The 16,097-nt window shown below is 41.1% G+C and overlaps 3 protein-coding genes across 3 annotated transcripts in view; all 3 read left to right on the top strand.

Moving 5' to 3' along the window:
- Positions 1-16,097, top strand: part of LOC127985877 (serine/threonine-protein kinase pim-3-like) — a 147,797-nt gene that overhangs the window by 82,946 nt on the left and 48,754 nt on the right. The window lies entirely within an intron of this gene.
- LOC127985841 (serine/threonine-protein kinase pim-3-like) lies at positions 6,653-10,779 on the top strand. Its single transcript, XM_052588028.1, has 6 exons — positions 6,653-6,999; positions 7,302-7,396; positions 7,553-7,600; positions 7,788-8,166; positions 10,378-10,551; positions 10,676-10,779. The coding sequence occupies exons 1-6, from the start codon at positions 6,747-6,749 to the stop codon at positions 10,777-10,779; spliced, it is 1,053 nt and encodes a 350-aa protein (XP_052443988.1). The 5' UTR covers positions 6,653-6,746.
- Positions 11,027-12,743, top strand: LOC127985882 (serine/threonine-protein kinase pim-3-like). The gene is made up of 5 exons (XM_052588089.1): positions 11,027-11,030; positions 11,353-11,447; positions 11,709-11,756; positions 11,890-12,268; positions 12,451-12,743. Exons 1-5 carry the CDS (start codon positions 11,027-11,029, stop codon positions 12,741-12,743), a joined length of 819 nt encoding a protein of 272 aa, XP_052444049.1.

The raw sequence follows: 16,097 nt of genomic DNA on the forward strand, positions 1-16,097 counted from the left end.
CTTGAGAATACGACCTCAGCAGCCGTTTATGAGCACTGTTTATTCATATTAATCATTTAAGCTAAACGCTTTTAAACTTACGGTTTACACTACAGTCTCCCTGCTCACAGCGTCCCAAACACAAATATTTTTTTAATATTTTTTTTTATATTTTCATTGTCTGGCTATCTGGGACTTCGGTATGGAGTTAAAGGTTAAGATTATAACTTTTTCGCTAATATTCTATCACATTGTGAGTTTATATTAGCACCTTTTGTTGTTTTCTCATGGTAACTGATAGAGCGTTTGGACAGGAAGCGCTGCTACGTGACGTCAGACTTAACAAGCGAATTCTAAACAAACGGAATATTACCCACGCTAGGAGATTACGCATCTATGCAGAGGCCACGCCCACCGCGGAAAACGTACCAATCAGCAACGGCCCTCTGCGAGCAGCATTGGAACGTCACTCGTTTTGTGACGTCACAGTAATATTCCAGTATAAATAGGCTCGCTCAATTTCATTTGTCTGATAAACCACTTGCGGTTCGTTGCTAGTTGCATTGTTTGCACTTAATCAACGATAGTCGTTTTATTGCTAGTTCAATTCTAGTATTTTTCTCACCTTGCATTTCTTCCAGCCAACGTTAGTTACTATTTCAAAATGCTACTTACGTTGCTAGGATTATTTGCTTTATTTCAAAGAGAGAGAAAAAAAGTCAACAACACCCACTTAGGTCAAGAAGACAATGCCGACCAGAGTGATGTACCACCAGTGAAGAGTTTTGATGATGGTAAAGTTATGATTATGCAGCAACTCCCTTTCTGTACTGGAGTCTGCATGCATAGGACTCTACACTTATTTGGATGTTTAAAGGTTTTGTGGAGGACACAGGACACAGCTTAGCTGAAGTTCAGTTTTATAAAGTCTGTAACTTAATACAACACAGCATAAGAAATTATACTACACATACACAATTCATAAACATAAAACTCAACACAGGACAAGTTACTTTCAAGTTTTCAATTCTTTCACGTTCATATTTTAATTTACACAAAAAATGAAATTCGATATTGATAAAACAATATTACTGTAATTACATTAAGTGATGTTTTAATTCATTGTAATGACATGACACCTAATTTAACGTCTGAATATCATGATCTAGTCACACACATATTTAAGTTCCATGCTAAGGTTGCCATGGTAGCTTTGGACGACCTTATTAATATTCATGCACGTAACTAATTCAGGAGCTGTAATTGATTGTTTGTTTGATTGTTTTTAAAAAAATGTTCTTATTTAAAAATACAATGTTCATGAACATTCCAGAAAAAAAGTATATATTATGTTGCGTGTTCATGAGCATTGTGCTTTTAAATAAGAGAAATGTCCATAATGAATACCTTACCAGTAACTGAAAAAATAGAAAGCCATGCCCAGTGGCGCCTCCAAGGGGGCCTCCAAGGGGGGCATAGCCACCCCTAAAATGACACTGGTCAACCAAATAGCCCAAAATTTAATTTGAAATTCAGTGTTTCCATCACTCGATTCTGATGCGATAATTCAAAATGTGCATAAAAGCAGGGTTTACTATTTTCTCCATAAAGAGAATAGTAAAACTGAAGTTTTGAAGCCCATAACCTGATATGCTCCCAGAAATAAATAATAGTAGCAACAAAAAAATATTGTCTGCTGGATTTAGTTAGACAAGGAACATGTATTGTGCTACCCTAATATTTTAACTGACCCCTTTCTGCCACCCCATCAAAAAAACATCCTGGAGGCGCAACTGGCCATGATTATAGTTGAAGTAATATCCGTTAATATAGTTATACAATATTTCCTAAATGTTCTTATAATGATTCATATCTTCTGGTCCATATTCTCCCCTTTAGGTCGAGAAGTTGATGACACTGGTACAGTCTGTGCTTCATCCGACTCTGCTGTTCACTTTTCTCCAGCTTCTTTCAGAGCCACGTCCAACTGTACTGACGATATCATCCAAACTACAGTCTGTGCGGCGTCCAACTGTACTGACGATATCCTCCAAGCTACAGTCTGTGCCGAGTCCAACTGTACTGAAGATATGCTCCAAGCTACAGTCTGTGCCGCGTCCAACTGTACTGACGATATCCTCCAAGCTACAGTCTGTGCCGAGTCCAACTGTACTGACGATATCATCCAAACTACAGTCTGTGCCGCGTCCAACTGTACTGAAGATATCCTCCAAGCTACAGTCTGTGCGGCGTCCAACTGTCCTGACGATATCCTCCAAGCTACAGTCTGTGCCGCGTCCAACTGTACTGACGATATCCTCCAAGCTACAGTCTGTGCCGAGTCCAACTGTACTGACGATATCATCCAAACTACAGTCTGTGCCGCGTCCAACTGTACTGACGATATCCTCCAAGCTACAGTCTGTGCCGAGTACAACTGTACTGACGATATCATCCAAACTACAGTCTGTGCCGCGTCCAACTGTACTGAAGATATCCTCCAAGCTACAGTCTGTGCGGCGTCCAACTGTACTGAAGATATCATCCAAACTACAGTCTGTGCCGCGTCCAACTGTACTGAAGATATCCTCCAAGCTACAGTCTGTGCGGCGTCCAACTGTCCTGACGATATCCTCCAAGCTACAGTCTGTGCCGCGTCCAACTGTACTGACGATATCCTCCAAGCTACAGTCTGTGCCGAGTCCAACTGTACTGACGATATCATCCAAACTACAGTCTGTGCCGCGTCCAACTGTACTGACGATATCCTCCAAGCTACAGTCTGTGCCGAGTACAACTGTACTGACGATATCATCCAAACTACAGTCTGTGCCGCGTCCAACTGTACTGAAGATATCCTCCAAGCTACAGTCTGTGCGGCGTCCAACTGTACTGAAGATATCCTCCAAGCTACAGTCTGTGAGGCATCCAACTGTACTGAAGATATCCTCCAAGCTACAGTCTGTGCGGCGTCCAACTGTACTGACGATATCCTCCAAGCTACAGTCTGTGCCGCGTCCAACTGTACTGACGATATCCTCCAAGCTACAGTCTGTGCCGCGTCCAACTGTACTGACAATATCCTCCAAGCTACAGTCTGTGCCGAGTCCAACTGTACTGACGATATCATCCAAACTACAGTCTGTGCCGCGTCCAACTGTACTGACGATATCCTCCAAGCTACAGTCTGTGAGGCATCCAACTGTACTGAAGATATCCTCCAAGCTACAGTCTGTGCCGCGTCCAACTGTACTGACGATATCCTCCAAGCTACAGTCTGTGCCGCGTCCAACTGTACTGACGATATCATCCAAACTACAGTCTGTGCGGCGTCCAACTGTACTGACGATATCATCCAAACTACAGTCTGTGCCGCGTCCAACTGTACTGACGATATCATCCAAACTACAGTCTGTGCCGCGTCCAACTGTACTGACGATATCCTCCAAGCTACAGTCTGTGCGGCGTCCAACTGTACTGACGATATCATCCAAACTACAGTCTGTGCCGCGTCCAACTGTACTGACGATATCCTCCAAACTACAGTCTGTGCGGCGTCCAACTGTACTGACGATATCATCCAAACTACAGTCTGTGCCGCGTCCAACTGTACTGACGATATCCTCCAAACTACAGTCTGTGCGGCGTCCAACTGTACTGACGATATCATCCAAACTACAGTCTGTGCCGCGTCCAACTGTACTGACGATATACTCCAAACTACAGACTGCGCCGAGTCCAACTGTACTGACGATATCCTCCAAACTACAGTCTGCGCCGCGTCCAACTGTACTGACGATATCCTCCAAGCTACAGTCTGTGCCGCGTCCAACTGTACTGACGATATCCTCCAAACTACAGTCTGTGCGGCGTCCAACTGTACTGACGATATCCTCCAAACTGCAGTCTGTGCCGCGTCCAACTGTACTGACGATATACTTCAAGCTACAGTCTGTGCCGAGTCCAACTGTACTGATGATATCCTCCAAACTACAGTCTGTGCGGCGTCCAACTGTACTGACGATATCCTCCAAACTACAGTCTGTGCGGCGTCCAACTGTACTGACGATATCATCCAAACTACAGTCTGTGCGGCGTCCAACTGTACTGACGATATCATCCAAACTACAGTCTGTGCGGCGTCCAACTGTACTGACGATATCATCCAAACTACAGTCTGTGCGGCGTCCAACTGTACTGACGATATCCTCCAAGCTACAGTCTGTGCCGCGTCCAACTGTACTGACGATATCCTCCAAACTGCAGTCTGTGCCGAGTCCAACTGTACTGACGATATCCTCCAAGCTACAGTCTGTGCCGAGTCCAACTGTACTGACGATATACTCCAAACTGCAGTCTGTGCCGAGTCCAACTGTACTGATGATATCCTCCAAACTGCAGTCTGTGCCGAGTCCAACTGTACTGACGATATCCTCCAAGCTGCAGTCTGTGCCGCGTCCAACTGTACTGACGATATCCTCCAAGCTACAGTCTGTGCCGAGTCCAACTGTACTGAAGATATCCTCCAAGCTACAGTCTGTGCGGAGTCCAACTGTACTGACGATATCCTCCAAGCTACAGTCTGTGCCGAGTCCAACTGTACTGAAGATATCCTCCAAGCTACAGTCTGTGCGGAGTCCAACTGTACTGACAATATCCTCCAAGCTACAGTCTGTGCCGCGTCCAACTGTACTGACAATATCCTCCAAGCTACAGTCTGCGCCGCGTCCAACTGTACTGACGATATCCTCCAAACTACAGTCTGTGCCGCGTCCAACTGTACTGACGATATCCTCCAAGCTACAGTCTGTGCGTCGTCCAACTGTACTGATGATATCCTGCAAGCTACAGTCTGTGCCGAGTCCAACTGTACTGAAGATATCCTCCAAACTACAGTCTGTGCGGTGTCCAACTGTACTGACGATATCATCCAAACTACAGTCTGTGCGGCGTCCAACTGTACTGACGATATCATCCAAACTACAGTCTGTGCGGCGTCCAACTGTACTGACGATATCATCCAAACTACAGTCTGTGCGGCGTCCAACTGTACTGACGATATCATCCAAACTACAGTCTGTGCGGCGTCCAACTGTACTGACGATATCCTCCAAGCTACAGTCTGTGCCGCGTCCAACTGTACTGACGATATCCTCCAAGCTACAGTCTGTGCCGAGTCCAACTGTACTGACGATATACTCCAAACTGCAGTCTGTGCCGAGTCCAACTGTACTGATGATATCCTCCAAACTGCAGTCTGTGCCGAGTCCAACTGTACTGACGATATCCTCCAAACTACAGTCTGTGCCGCGTCCAACTGTACTGACGATATCCTCCAAGCTACAGTCTGTGCGTCGTCCAACTGTACTGATGATATCCTGCAAGCTACAGTCTGTGCCGAGTCCAACTGTACTGACGATATACTCCAAGCTACAGTCTGTGCCACGTCCAACTGTACTGACGATATCCTCCAAACTACAGTCTGTGCCGAGTCCAACTGTACTGATGATATCCTCCAAACTACAGTCTGTGCCGCGTCCAACTGTACTGACGATATCCTCCAAGCTACAGTCTGTGCGTCGTCCAACTGTACTGATGATATACTCCAAACTACAGTCTGTGCCGAGTCCAACTGTACTGATGATATCCTCCAAACTACAGTCTGTGCCGCGTCCAACTGTACTGACGATATCCTCCAAACTACAGTCTGTGCCGCGTCCAACTGTACTGACGATATCCTCCAAGCTACAGTCTGTGCGTCGTCCAACTGTACTGATGATATCCTGCAAGCTACAGTCTGTGCCGAGTCCAACTGTACTGACGATATACTCCAAGCTACAGTCTGTGCCACGTCCAACTGTACTGACGATATCCTCCAAACTACAGTCTGTGCGGCGTCCAACTGTACTGACGATATCATCCAAACTACAGTCTGTGCGGCGTCCAACTGTACTGACGATATCATCCAAACTACAGTCTGTGCCGCGTCCAACTGTACTGACGATATCCTCCAAGCTACAGTCTGTGCGGCGTCCAACTGTACTGACGATATCATCCAAACTACAGTCTGTGCGGCGTCCAACTGTACTGACGATATCATCCAAACTACAGTCTGTGCGGCGTCCAACTGTACTGACGATATCATCCAAACTACAGTCTGTGCGGCGTCCAACTGTACTGACGATATCATCCAAACTACAGTCTGTGCCGCGTCCAACTGTACTGACGATATCCTCCAAGCTACAGTCTGTGCGGCGTCCAACTGTACTGACGATATCATCCAAACTACAGTCTGTGCGGCGTCCAACTGTACTGACGATATCCTCCAAGCTACAGTCTGTGCCGCGTCCAACTGTACTGACGATATCCTCCAAACTGCAGTCTGTGCCGAGTCCAACTGTACTGACGATATCCTCCAAGCTACAGTCTGTGCCGAGTCCAACTGTACTGACGATATACTCCAAACTGCAGTCTGTGCCGAGTCCAACTGTACTGATGATATCCTCCAAACTGCAGTCTGTGCCGAGTCCAACTGTACTGATGATATCCTCCAAACTACAGTCTGTTCTTCCAGATTAAGAGATGGCGTCTCATTTTTCAATGCCATGCCCAAATTAAGAGATGGCATCTCATTTTTCACTGCCACACCTAAAATAAGTTATGATGTCTCATTTTTAACTGCCATACCCAAATTTTGTGATGACATCTTGCTTTTCACTTCTACGTCCAATTTAAGTAGTGAGGCCTTTCCATCTTTTTTCCCAGTGATGTCCAAATTTAGTGATGATGTCCCTCCAGTTCTAGGTTATGTCACGTCTGACTGCAGAGATGAAGCTCTCCAAGCTTCAGTCTGTTCTGTAGCTGACTTGAGTGTCGGTGTCCCTCAGTCTCCACTCCACAAAACATTCGACTGTAGAGACAATGTCCCCCAAGCTACAACCTGTGCAACACCTGACTGTAGTGTTTATGCTCCCCAAACTCCGTCAAGCCAGTTACAGGATGATGAGACAACAATTATTGGTTAGTTTGCTACCACAATATAATCCAACTCACACACACACAAGGTTTATGCTTAATATGCATTTTGTTTTAGAGTAGTTAACATGGAAATGCAATTAATTTAAAGGTATTTAAATTGTATTATTTATGTATGACAAGTACGGGTAACTAATAGTTTTTAGTGTGACAAATTATTTTTTAAAGGCACAAATATTCAATGTAGTATCTTAATTATTCTTTCTCAATTCTAGTTTTTAAGTAGACGAAGTAAATGCTGTCTCTGTGACATTTTATGATGACATCTCTTATTTATTTTTTAACAGACATCAATTCACACCGTTATGAAATCGGCTGTCAGTTGGGTAAAGGAGGCTTTGGAATCGTGTACGCAGCAACTCGTTTGAATGATGGCCTACAGGTATCAATTTGTATTACTGACATTATTTTTCTAGCTAATCATGTTTGTCCTATTGTACTTGTCTCGCTCTCTCTCTAATGTATGAAATGATGTTAACTCTGCTGACATGATGAATTATAAATCTCACACACATCACTTTTTTGTTTTGTTGATCAGGTGGCAATAAAATTGGCATCCAACAAGATCACAAAGTTCATCAGCATTGTAAGTAGGCTTGTGATCTCTGTTTCTCCTCTCAGTCACTGTTTTCATTTTCAATCATCTAATATTAACATTAATCACAGCCTTTAAGTGGTTTTTCAGCAGTCAGTCTGTCATTGTCAACAGTTTGTCCTGGAGTTGTTTAAGTCCTATATCTTTCTTACCGTCATAACAACTGTGTTTCTTCTAGGATGGTTATTCTGGACGTCTTCCTCTGGAGGTTGCTTTGCAAATTCTTGCAAATAAAGGCCCCAGGGTGGAGGAAATCGTTCAGCTTCTGGACTGGCGGCTGGATCCTGACTATTACTTTATGGTCCTAGAGCGGCCCGTGCCCTGTCAGTCCTTGTTTCAGTATTTAAAGTGCTACAAGGGCATCATGGACGAGGACTTTGCTCGAGTTATAATGAACCAGGCAATATTTGCGGCTCGGATGTGCTGCCTTCGTGGAGTGTTGCACCGGGACATAAAGCTGGAAAACCTTCTGATCAACCCGGACACACTCGAAGTCAAATTGATTGACTTTGGCTGTGGTGCAATCCTCACCGACGGGGGTTACACGTCCTTTACTGGTATGTATGATGATCCCTCAAAGCTGTGAAGTGGGTGTCTAATGGGATCCTCTGCTGTGAATCAAATGATTATGAATATCTAGTTAAAATGCTGTTTTAATGGAAACCAAATGTAATTTCCAGGCACAAGAGAGTACTGCCCTCCTGTTACGACCCGGCTCAAAGTCACAACATAAAGAGGGCACTTAGACAAAAATAGGTTTCAATACAGTTATAAATTTATTTCAAATTAATCAAATAATGTCTAGGGTCAAAGTATTAAAGAATAACCAATGAATCAAATCAAATAGCTGTTAGAAATTGGGTTTGTGGAGTTGTGGAAAACAAATGTGAACACAAAATATCAACCCACTCTTCAAACAAACAAACCAAAAATGAGAGAGAGTGATCACAGCTCCATGAGCCTCTTAAATAGGGTGCCACAGGTGCCAATAATTAACACTGGAATCCCGCCCATCCAGGAGGAACCTGCAACCTTAACCAAAATAAGAGAAAAATAGGCAGGGCTGTAACACCTCAATCAACAAAATGTTAAATAACCTAAAGTATTTAACACAATAAATTTAACAAATAATAAAATAAACAAATATGTCAAAACATTTACAAAAAAAAACAGGAGTATAGAATGTCATACACGAGACAGTGCATCGGCTAAAACATTCTCCTTTCCTTTGATGTGATGAATTTGTAAAGGAAAAGACTGCAAAAAGAGACTCCATCTCATCAACCGCTGGTTAGAGTTGCAACTTCGCTGCAAAAAAACTAGTGGATTATGATCAGTCAACACTTCAATTGGGTTGCCACTACTCAAATAAACCTCAAAATGTTGAACTGCTAAAATCATTGCCAAGGCTTCCTTCTCAATTACAGAATAATTTCTTTGGTGGGAATTAAACTTTTTAGAAAAGAAGCAGACTGGGTGTTCAATACCTTGATCATCGTCCTGCAAAAGAACTGCCCCTGCCCCATTTTCACTTGCATCTACTGCCAGTTTGAAAGCATTTTTAAAATTTGGCGCTGCCAAGATAGGGGCATTAACCAACAGGGCCTTGGCATTATCAAATGCCTGCTGGCAACTGTCTGTCCACACAAAATCAATTTTTGGACTTAACAAGTCTGTAAGAGAACTCACTACACTAGCGAAATTGGGACAAAAGGCACGATAATAGCCGGTCATTCCCAAAAATCTCCTTAGATCTTTACGAGACTGAGGAACAGGGAAATGATCTATAGCTTCAACTTTAGCCCGAATAGTTCGAACTTGACCTTGCCCCACAATTTTGCCCAGATAGGTAATGGTTGCTTTGGCAAACTCACATTTAGCGAGGTTAACAGTCAGATTAGCAGCCAACAAACGGTCTAAGAGCGCTTTAAGCTGAGCTACATGACTACTCCAGTCAGGGCTGTATACCACAATATCGTCCAAATAGGCTTCACAATTGTCTAACCCAGATATTACTTGGTTAACTAACCTTTGAAAGGTAGATGCAGCATTTTGCATTCCAAAAGCCATAACCTGATATTCCCATAGTCCATCTGGAGTCACAAATGCTGACATCTCTTTGGCTCTGTCAGAAAGGGGAACCTGCCAGTAACCTTTTAAAAGATCTAACTTGGTTACATACCAATGAATCAAATCAAATAGCTGTTAGAAATTGGGTTTGTTTGTTTGAAGAGTGGGTTGATATTTTGTGTTCACATTTGTTTTCCACAACTCCACAAACCCAATTTCTAACAGCTATTTGATTTGATTCATTGGTTATTCTTTAATACTTTGACCCTAGACATTATTTGATTAATTTGAAATAAATTTATAACTGTATTGAAACCTATTTTTGTCTAAGTGCCCCAATTTATGTTACGACCCGGCTCAAAGTCACAACATAAAGAGGGCACTTAGACAAAAATAGGTTTCAATACAGTTATAAATTTATTTCAAATTAATCAAATAATGTCTAGGGTCAAAGTATTAAAGAATAACCAATGAATCAAATCAAATAGCTGTTAGAAATTGGGTTTGTGGAGTTGTGGAAAACAAATGTGAACACAAAATATCAACCCACTCTTCAAACAAACAAACCAAAAATGAGAGAGAGTGATCACAGCTCCATGAGCCTCTTAAATAGGGTGCCACAGGTGCCAATAATTAACACTGGAATCCCGCCCATCCAGGAGGAACCTGCAACCTTAACCAAAATAAGAGAAAAATAGGCAGGGCTGTAACACCTCCTGAGTATCACATGACCGGCCAGTACCACGGGGAACCAGCGACAGTGTGGTCACTCGGGATCCTCTTGTTTGTGATTCTTTTCAGTAAATATCCAAAGAGACGACACCTGCACAAGATCAATGATAAAAACTGGACTAAAGCTGGCCTGTCGAAAGGTTAGATCTCTTCTTCAGCACAAACCAATATGGTCGTTGAGATAATTTAACTGTCCATCAAAGAGATCACGTGTGAAGTTCAAAGTGATATTCAGACATTATCTTTCTTTTTTTTTCTGCACAGAATGCTGCGATTTAATTTGCCGGTGTCTACAGATCGACCCAAAGCAGCGGATTGAACTGGGGAAACTCAGTCTCCACGACTGGCTTATGGTAAATACATTCTGATGATTTGAAGATTTGCCTTGGTTTAATTATAAGACTATGGACATAGCTTTTTTACTCTTTCTTTTTATACAGTTTTCTTTTCCTATTTGCTGTAACTGTTATATAGTCGATCTATTTGACCTGATTTGACCTGTTCTTAAACTTTCTTTGTTGTGCATTTGGTTTCTGTCCTGTTTGAGTATTTTGAGACTAAACCTGATTTCTGTTGTTTCAGACTGCAGACAAGGAGAATAACAACGACACAATAATGGGTCAGTTTGGTACCATAAACACACACACACACACACACACACACACACAGTCTTCACATGTTTTACACTGACTTTAGTATGCACTTTTCTAATAATAGCAAGATTTCATTTACATTTATATAAATGTGTGTAAGGTGAAAGTATGTATTTCACTCAGAAAAAACACACACATATATTTCTTTATTTTATGACTACTATAGTTTCCTTAAATAGTTCTGTAGTGTGCCAGTATTTTTTAAGCACAGATTTTTAATGTCAAGTGTCAAATTGAATATGAATTATAAAAATAATGATTTTCTTTCTATATCATATCTTTTAACAGACATTAATTCATGCCGTTATGAAATCGTCTGTCAGCTGGGTGATGGAGGCTTCGGAACCGTTTATGCAGCGACTCGTTTGGACGACGGCCTACAGGTATCAGTTTTCATTACTATCTCGAATAGAATAACTTGATGATTATTTTTGTCCTGTGTTATAGTCATCTGATGCATCTAATGCAAGCGCTCTGAATTCATATTTAATTTACTGTTTAAAGCTCTTAAATTGTCAGAGCTTGTTAAGTCATGCTCTACATATTTGTATTTAGGTTCATGAAAATGTCTGTTCAGGGCTAATGTTTGGAATGAGTGAATGAGTTGTAACTCTTACAAACATCGTTGTTGTTTTGTTGATCAGGTGGCGATAAAAGTCGTCTCCAGCAGGAACAGAAAGTTCATCAGTATTGTAAGTAGGCAGTGCTCTCTCTGTTTCTCATCTCAGTCATCCGATCACAGACTGTAGATGATTTTTCAGTCTGTCATTGTCTAGAGTTTGTCCTTTATCCATCTAACCGCCATAACAACTGTCTTTCTTCTAGGACGGTTGTTCCAAGCCTCTTCCTCTGGAGGTTGCTTTGCAAATCCTTGCAGACGGAGACCCCAGGGTCGAGGAAATCATCCAGCTTCTGGACTGGCGGGTGGAGTCTGACCACTACATTTTGGTGCTAGAGCGTCCCGTTCCCTTTGAGGAACTGAACTGGTTTCTCCTGCAGCAAATGGGTACCATTCAAGAGGACATGGCACGAGTTATAATGCGCCAGGCAACATTCGCAGCTCAAACATGCTGCAGACGTGGAGTGTTTCATCAGGACATAAAGCTGGAAAAGCTTCTGATCAACCCGGACACACTCAAAGTCAAGTTAACTGACTTTGGGTGTGGTGACTTCCTCAGCTGTGTGGGTTACACGTCCTTTGTTGGTATGTATGATGATCCCTCAAAGGTTACAGTGGGTCTCAAACTGAGGGCCGTTCACACAGGACCCTGAGTGAATCAAGCTCATGGAATGGGATCCACTGTTGTGAATCACATTAATTCTTGCATAGTGATGGTTATACAGTTAAAATGCTGTGTTAATTGTAAACAAATCTCTTTCCTCCAGGCACAAGAGAGTACTGCCCTCCTGAGTATCACATGACCGGCCAGTACCATGGGGAACCAGCGACAGTGTGGTCACTCGGGATCCTCTTGTTTCTTATGCTGTGTGGGGATTTTCCAAATACACCAGACCTGCGCATGATCGACGGTCACAACTGGACCAAAGATGGCTTGTCGGAAGAATGCAGCGATTTTATTTGCTGCTGTCTGCAAATCAATCCAAAAGAGCGGATTGAACTGGAGAAACTTAGTCTCCACGACTGGTTTATGGTGAGTACATTTTTTTATTTGTTTTGATTTATTTATCAGGTGTCATACAGTCAGATGATCGATTATAATGCTGAACGTCTTAATTCTTATTTCTGTTTAATGTATTTAAACAGTGAACCTGATTTTGGATTTTTCTGTTTTTTGTTTAGGATTGCTGAAATAAGGGGAGCAAAAGAAAATAGTGTAAGTAATGACAAGAAAGAAAGTCATGAAATTAAAGGAAATTTTAAATAACAACATAGGTTTTCAATATATATTATTAAATGAAATAATAATAATATATTAGAGATATAAAGCTATCAAAAATAACAAATATATAAAATATAAAAAGATGAATAAAATATAAATAAATATAAAAGATTCACTATGTTGTGTTGCATAATTACATTTATTACTTAAAGCTGTGGTAGGTAAATTTTGACGCTCTAGCGGTTAATAAACAGAACTGCTTGCATCTTGCAGAAGAACATTGTAGCCGGAGCTACTTCTCTCTGTTTATGTCTATGAAGAATCACAAAGGTACTGGGTTACTCCGCCGCGGTTCTCCCGAAGCAATCTAAAATAGTCCGAATATAAACACTTATTATAGGTGTACCCTAGTGATTCAGGACAAGCCAAAAACACGGTTTGGAAAATGGATTCATGGTGTACTCGCTTATTATATAAATTTTTTACATTTTGAACACAAACAAAGTTACGGACCGCAGCTCTGATTGGTTGTTTCTTAACGGGAGCGGATGACTTTCTGCAAATGGCAATAGGAGCACTGGGAGGAGCCAGAGGAGCTTGATTTTTTTCACAGATTATCTGTCTCATATTCTACTGTCAGGACATAATGACAGATAGTTTGATAGACAGTAACGTTTCAGACTGGACTGGTGTCTTACCTTAGACCCGCCCTGAGTGAGCTATCATCAGTCGGCCGTTGCTTCACCGCTGGAGCAAATGTAGACAAGACTTTCTCCTAAATGATTGAGGTGTTTATTTGTTGGATGTAATAATGAACAAAGCCGTTGTCATTTACTCCCGACATCTGAGCCACTGAAGACGCAGTGGATTACCTTTTGTTTCTGAAGAGAATGCGCCCCTGATCTATGTTTGCGCAAATCATTCATGATCCAGCTTCACCTACAGAAGAAGTGAGTATAAGGTTTGATAAATCTTTGCAAATCGCCTTTCCTAATAATGTGCTAATTAGCAAGTTTCACGATGAATGCGGCTAAAGTAAACAGTCTCTCTCAGAGTGGCTTGAAGAGAGGGGCGGAGTCAGCAGAGCTCATTAACATTTAAAGGAAAACGCTACAAAACTGTGTGCTCTAAAATGAGCTGTTTTTGACAGGGGGGAAAGGGTGTTTTTTACACTACCATTGAAAAATTTTGACCAAACTATGTTACAGACTTTTCATTAAGAACTTTAAGAATCATATCAACTGGTAGAACGTTGGTATCCTATGGCTCCTTTAAACAACCAGCAGTAATGTCCAGGGATGTAAACAACTCAATATTTTGAACAACTAGTAGTTAATGCTGTATTTAAATGTGTTTTAGAGATGTGTCTCACTTCTGTATGCACGTGCAGTTGCAAGAAATCAAGAGGCATAAGTTTTAACTAAAAAACAGCAAACTAGATGCAAGCCCATAATAAACCTAAACAAATGCAAAAATCAGAATCGCACCTGCCTACTTTATGAACTTCAGAAACTGGTTCGCTTTATGAACCAAGCCTAAAAAACAGGCCAAAGGACATTTATAATAGGTGGACATGGCAACACCTCAAGAACGCACTTTGTGAGTATAAACATAAACGAAACATAAACAAAACACGTCGTCTCAGTCAGTCATCATTTTGCTAAAATGTTCAGGTTTCGACCAACATGAGGGTGAGTACATTTTTATAGTTTTTGTCTTGTGAACTAACATTTTATACTTCATTGAGGTCACTTTCTTTACTCTGATGGAAAAACAGCCTGGTCCACTGAGCTGGATCCTGCTGGTCTGAAGGTTTTAGAGGAGATTTAGGTCTCTTTTCCTGCTATTCAACCAGCTCAATCAGCTTAAACCAGCAAACCAAGTCTGGATAGATTTTCCCTCAGGTTTATTGAACAAGCAGCTCTTTTGATATATTTTGTGATATGCATACAGTACAGATGTAATGAAATGTCTCTTTCTGTCTTTTTGTAATTTAAGAATTCTGTCAATTATCGCCAGGATCAACTGGAAGTTCCTTGTGAAGAACAGAGGACACATTGTGTACGAATGTGCAATTAGAAGAAAATTTTAATATGAAAGCTCAGAATATGGTAAGTGCAGATTTACTGGATTAAATTACCAGTAGAGTGAAATTTATTATATGATACATAGTATCTTATCATTATTGATTTTTGTTTTTCATGAACAAACGTTAGTGTATTATGTATGTTATGCATTATGTTATCAGTCAGTATCACAGTAGATTATGTCTTAAGTGAACATAAACAGTAAAGAAAGAAATCTGATGTGTAGCGATGCATTGGATCTGTGTGTTAGGTCTTAAAGTGACAGCAGCTTATACTGTATTGTTTTAAGCTTCAATATGTAGAATACAAACTATATAAAAAGTGACAGCCACTTTCAATTTTTAAATTTGTCCCACATACTAAAAAGGGACTGTGTGTTATTGACAGACGATAAGGGGTTAGACAGTGAGGACAGCATTCACAATAAAGGTTTGAATGCTTAGAAGTAAAAGTTTTCAAGCAGACCAAAAAATAAACTGCAGTTGAAAGTATGGTAGCAATATATTCAAAGAGGGAAAGTGGTAAATAAAATGATCTCTTCATGGGTTATCATTTAGAAATCTAAACTCTCACAATACATAACACATGCACCTAAGGATATAGATTTAAAAAAGACACACATGAAAGTGCATAAGTAGCTGAAACAGTGTTACAGAACTACAGATGCACTTTAAAATGCTTTTTAGATGCACGACAGTGTACTTCACTTGTAATTAATGTGAATAGCACTGAGATGCAGACTTTTATTCTTTATATGAAAAGAGAATGGATACACACATGTAGTTTAGCTTTCAAACAGTGTCTTGAAAGCACTGCCTATCTCTTGGATCATGTCAGAGGTGATGGTAGATCTGCTGTGTTTGTCGAAGGCCTGGCGATTACATTGCCTCGTCAGAGATGTAGCACCAAATGCAGCCACCAGCGAGGGATTCATGCTGGAAATATACATTTACAATTAAATTAAGTAATGTTAGATCATCTTTTTAAAACATGTCTCTAGACTTTTTTATTTATTTTACCCATACTGCATCATGGTTTTAAAAGAAAAAATACTCTGATTGTCTTTCTTCCTTTCGTATTAAACTATGCATACATACATGATGTT

The sequence above is a fragment of the Carassius gibelio genome, chromosome B21 (genome assembly GCF_023724105.1).
Source record: "Carassius gibelio isolate Cgi1373 ecotype wild population from Czech Republic chromosome B21, carGib1.2-hapl.c, whole genome shotgun sequence".
NCBI lineage: Eukaryota > Metazoa > Chordata > Actinopteri > Cypriniformes > Cyprinidae > Carassius > Carassius gibelio.

Bases quoted from the DNA above. Each gene is read 5' to 3' on its own strand.
- LOC127985841 (XM_052588028.1), top strand. From the start codon at position 6,747: ATGTCCAAATTTAGTGATGATGTCCCTCCAGTTCTAGGTTATGTCACG. The intron at 7,397-7,552 runs GTATCAATTTGT...TTTGTTGATCAG, and splicing joins GTTTGAATGATGGCCTACAG to GTGGCAATAAAATTGGCATC. The intron at 10,552-10,675 runs GTTAGATCTCTT...TTTTCTGCACAG, and splicing joins TAAAGCTGGCCTGTCGAAAG to AATGCTGCGATTTAATTTGC.
- LOC127985882 (XM_052588089.1), top strand. The intron at 11,448-11,708 runs GTATCAGTTTTC...TTTGTTGATCAG, and splicing joins GTTTGGACGACGGCCTACAG to GTGGCGATAAAAGTCGTCTC. The intron at 12,269-12,450 runs GTATGTATGATG...TCTTTCCTCCAG, and splicing joins GGGTTACACGTCCTTTGTTG to GCACAAGAGAGTACTGCCCT.